The sequence below is a fragment of the Mustela nivalis genome (genome assembly GCF_964662115.1).
Source record: "Mustela nivalis genome assembly, chromosome: 2".
In the NCBI taxonomy this organism is placed as follows: Eukaryota; Metazoa; Chordata; class Mammalia; order Carnivora; family Mustelidae; genus Mustela; species Mustela nivalis.
This window is the reverse complement of record NC_139021.1, coordinates 145,639,472-145,650,347: the sequence shown is the minus strand read 5'-3', so window position 1 is coordinate 145,650,347 and position 10,876 is coordinate 145,639,472. Positions and strand designations below refer to the sequence as shown.

The 10,876-nt window shown below is 59.0% G+C and overlaps 1 protein-coding gene across 6 annotated transcripts; it reads left to right on the top strand.

Annotated features, from left to right (window-relative positions):
• The first annotated feature begins 1,381 nt into the window (after nt 1-1,381).
• Nucleotides 1,382-10,650, top strand: LOC309856741 (synaptotagmin-15-like). Of its 6 annotated transcripts, none has more exons than XM_082718238.1 (8): nt 1,382-1,833; nt 2,407-2,973; nt 3,437-3,579; nt 4,972-5,267; nt 6,798-6,968; nt 7,549-7,669; nt 8,642-8,821; nt 9,277-10,650. In XM_082718238.1, exons 2-8 carry the CDS (start codon nt 2,549-2,551, stop codon nt 9,417-9,419), a joined length of 1,479 nt encoding a protein of 492 aa, XP_082574364.1. In that variant the 5' UTR covers nt 1,382-1,833; nt 2,407-2,548; the 3' UTR covers nt 9,420-10,650. The 6 variants fall into 6 exon arrangements, with proteins under 6 accessions (XP_082574364.1, XP_082574366.1, XP_082574365.1 ...); XM_082718240.1 differs by having other exon boundaries at nt 2,404-2,973; XM_082718239.1 differs by having other exon boundaries at nt 2,396-2,973.
• The last annotated feature ends 226 nt before the right edge of the window (nt 10,651-10,876 follow it).

Genomic DNA, 10,876 nt, shown 5'->3' with positions numbered 1-10,876 from the left:
AGGCAGCCCTGCAGATCTCTTTCAGTCTTCTGACTTCAGGCTGCAAGACACTACATTGTTTTTAACTAACAGAAAACTGACATGCAACTCAGACCTGAGGAGAAAGATGAGGAGGCTTTGAGGGGGACCCAAACCCCACTTGCCGAGATGTCATCAGCATCCTCAGCTGGGCAGAAGCAAAGGTTAGAGCCCCAGGTTCTCCAGACACCAACAGGATTTGCAGGAGGGGAAAGGTGGAAAAAGGAAATGCCCTGCCTCCACCAGGCTCCTAGCAGTCTTCGGGGGTGGAGAGCAGAGAGAGGCCCTACTGGGTAGAGATGCAGGGACCCCTTTCTCACCTGACCACGGGAAGAAAGTAACTGCCCCACTTCCCACCCCTGGGAAAGGAGGAGGACCCCAGTTCACCACCCATTGTGCCTCAAGTCAACCGGCGCTGGGGGCAGGACAGAGCTGCACACTGACAGCCTGGAGGACCCCCCCTTCCCCCTCCCCCACACTCCCACCCCACCCTCCAACCCCCCCCCCCCAACCCTGTCTAGTCTACTCAGCCTTCTCCCTACCATGTGATAGGCATAGGTGCCAGGCAGGAGCAGGGCCCAGAGTTGCTCTTTGGACATGACCTTCAAGGCTGTACTACAAGACCGACCCTCCCTCCCCACACACATATATTTCTTTCAGTTGCCAACTACAGATGCAGCCTCGAGGTTTCAGATGCTCCCGCACCCCACCCTTGCTCCCCGCCCCAGAGCGCTCCTCAGGGACCGCTGCGTGCGGCCCCAAGAAGGTGCATGTGGATGGGGCGCAAGAGGGAGCGGGCAGAGGAACTGCAGGGCCTTTCCTCCAGCCACCCGCGAAGGCTGCGTTCAGTAGTCTCAACTGCACTGCCCCTGCGCTCTGATAATAATAAAGGTTTCGGGTGTCGAGGGGATCCAGACGACTCCACCCTGAGCCACAAAATCACCGCAGTAGTGGGTGGCAGGCTCTGTGCACCCCCAACCCCACACCCTCAGGCTAAGTCACCATTCTAAGCCATATCCATTACATACGTCCATCCAGAGGGAGTACTATTGCTAACCCAACTGAGGACAGAGAGCCCGGGGTGCTGAAGGAAATTGTCCCAAGTGGCACAGCTGGTGGGTGGGGAGCAGAGTCGGAACCCAGAGTCATTGTCGGAGGGCCTGCTGCAGAGCCAGGGCTCTCCAAAGCTTCGTTATTTTGTGTGCTGCGACGGTGGATGAGTGAACTTCATCGCCGCAGCGCGAGCCACGGGGACCCGGAGAGGAGAGTCCGCCCTGGGAGCTGGGCAGGCCCCAGGAATGCGGATGGGCGCCGGGCCGGAGCGGGGGTGTAGGGGGGACCTCACGCTGCGGGGGGGCCGCGGAAGGTGCACGTGCACTCCTAGACCTAAAAGTGGCTTGACCAGGCAGCCCGGCGTGAAGGTTCGGGTGCTGAGCCCTCCATCAGACGCGGCGGCCAAGGCCTTAGCCGGGGGCCCTCTCACCCTACACTCCCGGAGCGGGGGGCCCTCGCACCCCACCCCACCCGAGCTGCTGGGAGCCCCGGGCGCCCCGTGCCGCCCAGCCCGGAGCCCTGCAGTTTCCGGGCACGCACCAGGGGCTCCACTCTGGCGAGCCTGGCCGGGGCGGAGCTGCGGAGTCCGGGGGTTGGCTCCCAGACCCGCGGTCTGTAGCCAGGGCCCAGCGAGACCAGGGACCGCCCCCGCGCCCTCCCGACGGCCCCCGCCGGGCCTTAAAAGCCTGCCCCGCAGAGGCTGGAGGCGCGGAGATACGTGCGCCCCGGCCCCGGCAGCCGGCCCGAGCAGTCCCATGGCGGGTAAGTGCCCCTCGCCGTACCCTCGCGCCCAGCGCTGCATCCGGGCCCCCTGCCCATCCCCAGCTGTGGCCGCACTTTGCCTCTCCCCGCCTGCCCCGCCGGGGCGCAGCCCGTACCCTGCCCGTGGCTCCTAGCGCGGGGCGAGGGTGAAGTGGAGAGGGAGACTCTCTGCTCCCAGACGGTTGCGAGGCAGAAAGTGTGGGGATCTGGCCTTCTCACCAGTCCCCTCGCTCCAGACCCTATGCCAGAAGCCCCTTGTCCGCACGTGACGTAAAGCAGGCACCTTCTTTGTCCTTGGAGGGCAGCCGGCGCCTGGGAACGAGCGTCTCGGTGCTCTCAGCCGGCGCTGAACGCGAGTGGATCGGCCAGGCCCCCTCAAATGATGGGGTGTAGACAGTCAGCTGTCCTTGTGTCTCTGTTTCTCGCACCTACTGCGCCCTTCCTCATCGACACTCCTTTCCGTTGTCTTCAACTGATCCCCCTAAGTGGCTTCATCTTGATAGAGGGTTGAGGAAAAGGATTGGGTTTTAGAGAACGTTACAGAATTCAAACACGAGCCCAGTCTCTCAGCAGGCCCCAGGACCAAAAAGGACAGGGATTGCAAACCAGGGCATCATCCCTTCCTGGCTTCCCTTAAGTACAGAATGGCCACACTCAAGCTTACCTTCAAGGCTGAACCGGAAACCTGGAAAGATAAAGGTTCTGGTGAAAGCAGATGGAATGTCTCATCAGGAGCATGAGAAAATGGTTCATTTCAGCCAGAATCTCAAGCCCAAGGCCTGCCGCTTTCCAAAGCAACAGGAAGCCTGCTTCTGTGTCAGTCCTGGAGTCCAACCCAGGGGGTGGGGTTGGTGCCCACATTCTGCCCCCTACCCCCTGCAGGCCAGCGGTGCGAGGGGGAGTGCCTTTCCCCCTGGCATCACAATCCGGGTGGTCTCTGCCCCCAGAGCAGGTGGCCCTGGTAATTGGGGGCCTCGCTGGGGGGTTGCTGCTGCTACTGTTGCTGATCTGGGTGAGCTGCTGTCTCTGGAAGAAGCTTCGGGCCCTGTCCACCTATGAGGAGCTGCCAGGGAGCACCGCTGCCTCCAGCGTACAGGGGGGCAAGCTCTACCCCCCACCTGCCAGGACGCAGACAAGCAGGTGAGGCAGGATGTGGAGTTTCCCTTGGTGGGGGGTAGGGAGGAAAGTCTATTTTGTGGGGCTCCTGCTCTATGCCATTACCATGCTACAAAGCAACCCCAGAATCATCACGACAAGCTCTGGGACAGGCATTGTGAGGCTCATTTTCCAGATAAGAAAACAGACCCAGAGGACATAAAGCAGGCCTAGTAAGTGCCAGAACAGGCATTTGAGTCCGGGCAGAATGACTCCGGAAGCAGTGCTCCTTCAGCAAGTCTCCACTGGCTGCAGATGGGCAGAGCTGTTAGCTTTGGTGGGGGGATGGTGGGGGAATGTGGACCCAGAAAATAGTGCTCTTGCCTCCTGGCTCCTGCTGTTTTTTCTTACCCCAGCCTCCAACCCTCAACCCCTATGGGCTGAGCGCAAGGAGGCCACAACGGTCACTTGCCACCAATATGTATGTCATCTCCCCACCTCGGGACAGGCCTCCAGGTGTGCCGTTCGTGGTGCCTCCTTCCCTTCAAGACCAAGACTGGGTACCCCTACACCGTGGAGAGTGGGCCCAGGCCCCACAGGACCCTTGCCTCTCCCCAGAGCTCCTGCCCCGCCCCTCCAGTGGCAGCGTTGGTGAGTGCTGGGGTCAGGGTCTGTTCAAGCCAGGGTGGGCCCATTTGCTTTCACGGGCCTGGTTCTGGAAAACCGCCGGGACCAGCAGCCCTCCGGTAGTGCCCTCAGTGACCAGGTCCGCTTATTCTGGGGGCAGAGACCACCAGGACTGTGATACATGGGGAAAGCCCACACCACTGGCCTCCTGGGGGCAGAATTTAGGCAGCAAGCCCACCCCCTAGGCTGGACCACAGGAGTGAAGAAGAGGCAAGGTGGCTGTTGGTTGGGCTCTGCTGGGTCTCAGCAGTAATGCCATTTTCCTTGCAATCCTAGTGCTCTGGGCAGAGTTTTCTGGTTTCCGTTGAAAAGAGTTGCCCAGTGACCACTCTTTCCAGGTACTTGGGTTTACCGAATGCCTGCTGCACCCCCAGCTTGTGCCAGATCTGGCCTCAGGTGCCATTGTGGCCTTAGACCTACCTCACCCCATGCCTCTGTGGGGGAAGAGATCCTCGCCCCGTCTTACACATTCATAAACAGAGGCTCGAAAAGTTAAGAGTGCCCTGCTCAAGGTCACAGAGGCAATAAGCAACAGGTCTGGGATTAGAACCCAGAGCGCTCAATGAGTTTTGTTCTAGGCTGATAGGTTGCGTGATCCAGAGGGCAAGTGGTAGGAGCCGAGCACACAGCTTTCTGCCTACCCCTTTGCTCTGAAGACCTCCCAAGATACCTTCCCAGGAACCAGAAGGGATCAGCTAGTCCCCTCTAATTTGAAGACGAAGAAAAGAGGCAAAACTTCATCACTGAGACATCCTGTGGACCCCATGGACAGGAGCCAGGCCAAGAGCTGGGCACTGCCCCCCCCCCCACCAAGCAGGCCCTGACCTAGGGGTTGGGGTTAAATGGAGTTAAATGGGCACTCTTTGGGGGGCCTCAGAGGGGAGCAGGACTGGATATACCATGCCTTAGTGCTGGCAGGCTTCCTGGAGGAGTAGTCCTAGAGAGAGGGGCTGTGTCCAGTCTAGAGAAGGGTGTGGGTAGGATGTGGTAAGGAGAAGCCAGAGAACTGTCTCCTGGAAGCTCAGGCAAGAAGAGATGGGCTGGGGGCACCTGGGTGGCTCAGTGGGTTAAAGCCTCTGCCTTCGGCTCAGGTCATGATTCCAGGGTCCTGGGATCGAGCCCCACATCAGGCTCTCTGCTCAGCCGGGAGCCTGCTTCCCTCTCTCTCTCTGCCTGCCTCTCTCTCTGCTTGTGATCTCCGTCTGTCAAATAAAAAAATAATAAAAATTTAAAAAAAAAAAAAAAAGAAGAGATGGGCTGGGGCAGGGGCGATGAAGCCCAGAGCTTGCTATCCACCTCCTACCACTGTCCCTGCCTTCCTCGGGCCTGGCAGACCACCCCGCCCCTGTGTTATAGGAAATACAGGCACGGTGGGGACCATCAACCCAGATCTATATAAGTTCCTGGAGGACAAGAGTGAAACCAACTTCCCTGAGGGCTGCCTGGGACGGCTGTGGTTCTCCGTGGAATATCAGCAGGATGCCGAGCGGCTGTTGGTGGGCTTAATCAAGGCTCGGAGGCTGCAAGCCCCCTCGGAGAGCTGCAGCCCCCTCGTGAAGCTGCACCTGCTGCCCGATGAGCGGCGCTTCCTCCAGTCGAAGACCAAACGCAAGACCTCCAGCCCGCAGTTTGATGAGCACTTCATCTTCCAGGTATGACCCCTGCAGCATATAGGGTCTGGCCTCCGGGGAAGGAGCAGCCAGGGTCCAGGTTACCCCAACCTCCTGTGACAGCTAGGGCCCTGAAGGCCTCCCAGGCCCGTGCTGCCACCAGGTCTACTTTACCTGCCGGACAGGTCAGGGTCTGCAAGAGCCCAGAGCCCTATTTGGGGGCGAGCGAGGGAGGTGAGGGGTAGAGGGCTGGGCTCCCTGTTTCAGGGGTGCCTGGAGGAGAGAGAGAGAAAACACATCCTCGGACCACCTACTGGATGCCAGGCTCTGGCCCACGAGGCTCTGGAGAAGCAGTCCAAAGCCCTGGAGCCTTAGGGGGTTTCTGGCAAGATTATCCAAGAAAGGCAGAGGGTGAGACCCCCACGCTCCCTTAGAGCGGGGGCAGGAACTCGCCTAGTGTGTCGGAGGCCAGTGCAGGGTCCAAGAGCCATCGTGCAGCCCGTGCTGCCTTGGCTGCCCTGAGAACAGGCCGGCTCATGGTCTGCAGGTGCAGAGGCTGTCAGGGCACTGAGCCAAGCCCACAGGGGCCTGGGAGTCTAAGCAGGTGACTGGGGGCCCTGATGGGAAACCAGGCATCAAGAGCTGCCTTGAGGCCTTGGACAAACATTTTCAAGAGCCAGGCAGTAGGCTGGCTGGCAAGGTGAGGAGAGGCCGTTCAGCATCCGGGAAGAGGGTGATTGCTGAGGTCAGAGCCTGAATTCTTGCCTTCTTCTGGGCCCGAGAGCTGGAGCTGCATGGAGAGCTGGCATGGGGCCCAGATCCCGCCTGTTTTGCTGGGGGTCAAGGCTGCGGGTGTTCACAGGTGACCTTGTTCTCCTCAGAACGTAAAAAGCCAAGACATGTAGCCGTGCTGCCCAGCGTGGCCACAAACTTGTTTCTGTTTGCTCATCGCTTCCCTGACCAGTCCCCACGCCAACTTGACCCTGGCCTCTCTGTTCCTTGAGGGGGAAGGAGAAGGAGACGAGGAAGAGAAGAAAATCTGTATTAACTGAACATCTGCCACAGGGTTAACACTGTGTTTGGGGTTTTACAACTCAGAGAGTAGGAACTATTTCAGGTGAGGAGACTGAGTCTCGGAGAGAGGTCTGGGGTGCCCAACTCAGATGGCAGAGCCGGGCAGGTTCCCTGGGCTCCGGTGGGGGACTTCTCACATTTTTATGTGCAGGCAGATCACTTGGAGGTTCTGTTAAATGGTGGATTTCCTTCATGGGCCTGAGATGGGGCCCCATGTCCTGTATTTCTAATAAGGTCCAGGGGAGGAGTAGACACTGTTGGTCCTTGAACTCACTCTGCAGGGCAAGGCTCTGGCACATGTTCCCACTGCCACTGGTCCCCGGGGGATGGGTCCTCACTACTGGAACGGTCCCCTGACGATGTCTGGGTTTGGGGGGGGGTGCAGGTTCCTGGCTGAACCACCTCTCACCAAAATCTCCTGTGTCGAGAACAGTGTACCACACCCTCCCATCCTCTGTTTCCACGCCTGACCCCAGCCCAGACTCTCATCTCTCCCAGGTGTCCAGCAAGAACATCACTCAAAGGGTACTCAGGTTCTCCGTGTACCACGTGGACAGGCAGAGGAAGCACCAGCTCCTGGGCCAGGTGTTCTTCCCCCTGAGAAATGAGCCCCTGGCCGGTGACTGCCCGCATGTCATCTGGAGAGACCTGGAGGCTGAGAGTGGAGAGGTAAAGGTCAAGGTCACCAAGCATATACTTTTGTGTGTCAGACCCCCAGGGGCAGCCAGCAGTGTGGCCCAGTGCCTGCTGGCCAGCATCAACCCAAGCAAGTGTGACTTGGGGTCATGAAACTGGGCTGGAGCGGCCTGGGACCAGGGGGCAGGGCAGAGCTACCCTTGGGCAAGGAAAGGTGGCCTGAGGTTCTTTTGCCCTGGAGACCAGATTACCTGGATCAACTTGATTCCCTTCCATATCAGACACCTGTGAAAGGTGATACCCCAAATGGACCAGGCTTGCCCTCTCTTCTCCTGATCCCTCAGAAGACCCAGGCATCTTGAAAAAGGCTTTGGAATCCCCTAGACCTGGGTTTGAACCCTCAGCTCTGACACTCAGTACTGTGTGAGCTTCAGCAAGCTCTTTCCACTGTCCAGACCTCAGTTTCCCCATCCGTAAAATGCCGTTGGGCTGAAAGGAGACACCATGGGTGTGTAAGCCAGGACCAGAGCCTGACTGCTGGGAGGAGGCCAGACACCGCGGCCTCTCCAGCACCTGCTGAGTGACAGGGATGCTTTCCTCCGGGCCTCTCCAGCCTCCCTCCGAGTTTGGAGACCTGCAGTTCTGTCTCAGCTACAATGACTGCCTGTGTCGCCTGACTGTGGTCGTGCTGCGAGCCAAGGGCCTCCAGCTCCAGGAGGACACGAGTTTCGCCAGTAAGTTTTCCTTTGCAGGGCGGGCCCTGTCCAGTGAGCTTGTGGCCTGGGCTGGAGTCTGACCCCTTCCTCTGGCCCTTGAGTTTCTGCCTGCCGGTGGCCCACCATGGAGTGCTCACTACCCTCTGTGGACGGCTGTGATGTGGGAAGCCACTTCCTTCTATTGAACCCAAGACTGTATCCCCTTGGCCTCCACCAAGACCCCTAACATCCCCCAAGACCAAGTCCTCCCCTCTCCTTTCCCAAGGCAGCATCTTGGCTCCGTAAAGGTTCTGTCCCTCCTCCTCCACCTCTGCCCTTCCGTGAAGGATTCCACTTCCTCCGGGGCCAGACCCCCTGCCCCACTGCCCCCTGGGCAGGCTCCCTGTACACCAGGCAGGACACTGGGCAGAAAGGAGACGCTTCAGGCTGACAGGGAGCGCAGTGCTCTGCTTCCTCTGGGCGCCCAGAACCCAGCAGCTGGAGGAGTGGAGTCCCTGCTCTGGCTCACCGAAATGTCCTGCCCTTATGCACCCCCAACGCCCGCCCCCCGGCCCCGCAAGCAGAGTGGTAGCTATCACACCCCTGTGTGTCTCCACATCTGGGTCACCATAAGCAAGTTGTCATTCAACCTTCCACCATGGATCTAAAATTCATGTGAGCCCCACCCCCAAAACCTTGACCCTCTGAAGAAGAAGGTGCTTGAGGAGCTCCAGGGAGCCAGTCAGGCTCTGGGAAGCAAGGGCCAGCGGAGCCATGATGCACTCGGGAGGCACAGAGGAAGGAGATGGAAGGGAGCCAAGTATTTCCTCGGGTGTAAGCCCATACACTAATTGTCCCTGTTTCCCCTTGTAATTGGTGCCCTCTGGCTGCAGCAGAAGGGGCCTGATGCCCAAGGTGGGCGTGTGGCCTCCCAGCCAGACCTCCCACAGGCCAGAGGCTGGACCCTGCCTCTCCCTCCCAGCCCAGCCCACTGTATGCCCTGCCCCTTAGGTGTGTTTGTCAAAGTGTCTCTGATGAACCACAACAAGTTTGTCAAGTGCAAGAAGACTTCGGCGGTGCTGGGCTCAGCCAACCCCGTGTACAGCGAGACTTTCAGCTTCAAGGCCGATCCTGCGGAGCTGGACACTGCCAGCCTCAGCCTGACCGTGCTGCAGAGCACCAGAGGGGAGAGTAAGGCTGCTCCCCCACCCCCCAGGCTCTTTGGGACATGGGCACAGGAGGAGCGTTCAGACGGTAGGACCCGCAGAGAGAGGTTTCTGATCTCTGCCTAGGGCAACTATAACTCAGAGAGGCTGAGATACATGCCCAGGGATACAGAGCTTGAGAGTAGGAGAGCCAAGATTCACACCCATCTTTGCTCAGTTTGTCTCTCCGTGGCAACGTACGGAGAGGTCAAAGGGCAGCTTCTGCTGGCTCTCCACTTGGGCTCCCTTCTCCCCCATCTTCAGTTCCAGAGCAAAGCCAGGACCCATTGGGGGCTGCCTGCTCCTGCTTCAAGAGGGAGGGGCTAGCTCCATCCTCTGAGAGGAAGAGTGAGACAGGGAAAGAGAAGGCACTGGGGGTACTGCCCAAGTTGGGTGGCTTCTGTGCTCTGGAGAATGACGGCGTTTTTCCCTCCCCCACAGACAGCCACCAGCTGGGCCGGGTGGTGGTGGGCCCCTACATGTACGCCCGAGGCAGACAGCTGGAGCACTGGAACGCGATGCTCAGCAAGCCCAAGGAGCTGGTGAAGCGCTGGCACGCGCTCTGTCCCACCCCTGAGCCCTGACTCGGCTCAGGACCTCCGCTCTGCCTCCGGAGCCTGCCCTCCCCCGTGGCAGCCACGAGCCTGGACGGTCGGGCCAGCATCTCCTTGGGCTGCCAGGGCGGCCTGAGCCAGGGCAGCGTGCGTGCTGAGAGGCAGGAGAGAAGAGGGACCAGCGAGCTCCAGCCGGGTCAGCAGCATGGCTGGCCACCACCTGCCAGCCTCAGAGACCCTCCCATCTCCCTCCGTCCTCCTCTCTCCGTGCTGCTGCCTGGGCTGCGAGTCCCAAACCATGGTCAGCACAGTCCCCATCTGGACTGGGATCTCAGGCCTTCAGAAGAACTGTTCTATTCAGTGATAGCAGAGCTGTGTGTGCTGAGCAGAGACCCGGGCTCCACCATTCTGGAAAGCTGACGGTAGGTCTGTGCTGGACGGGCACAGTGTCTCAGCTGTGGTCTTCCTGCCTCCCGCCAAGCAGAGAAAACAAACTGCTCTGGGGAAATCGTGGGGGGTGGGGGTGCCCAAAGAGCTGATTCCAGCTGGCCCACAATAAAGAGTCCCGTCTGAAAGTTGGGGTGGGGGTTGGACACATTGGAATGGAACAGCCCCCAGATGCCTGCGCAGCACAGTGTGTCTACAGCTCGGGAGAGAAAGCTCTCAGGGATCGAGACTCGCCGGCTTCAGGCCTGGGGAAGAACACTGCCCACCAAGTGGACATCCACTCCCTGTACCAGGAGGAGGCCCTCACCTGTGTTGGGTCCCTCCCAGGGCCATGTCACATCCTGCCCACGGCCCGTCCTCCCCAGAACCCAAGCCTCACACCCCTGGTCTTCCAGCTGGCTGTCCTACGGGTTTCTGTGGTCACCCTGGTTGACAGCGTTCAGCTCGCACAACTCACTTTGGGCAAGAAATGGCGAAAGCACGCAGCCAAAGCGCAGCCCCCAGGGCTGAGAGCTTTCCCTGTAAACCCAGCGATTTCGTTAGAATGACTGTGTTGTGACAGGTGCCCACGTGAGGCTCATCGAGTTGAGAGTCCCCACAAATCCCGGTCATCACCTCCCCGTGACACTGTCTTCAGGGTAATGAGCCTTTACTGTGTTTATCACTGTTACTGAACGGGTAGCTTGTATTTTCCCCCACATGCTTTTGAACTTGTGGAGTCAATGCACTGTGACCGTATACCTGGAACCAACTTCAAACCTGTCTCATCTCTTACGCAGTGAACAACTTCAGCAAAAGAAAGTAGTGAGCATTATACTCGAGTGTGCCTCTTGGATCTCACTCCCGATCTCTGTCCATGCACAAAGACAAGCTTTACCTGGCAGTGGTCCGTACAGACAGAATTTCACACACTTATTTCACACACACATTCCAACAAAGCCCACACTCCAGTCATTGCTAATAGCATCAGAGCACACACATTCTCTCTGTGTGTCTAGCAGGCTACTACCTAGAATGGTTTCCATTTCACCCGAGGTCCC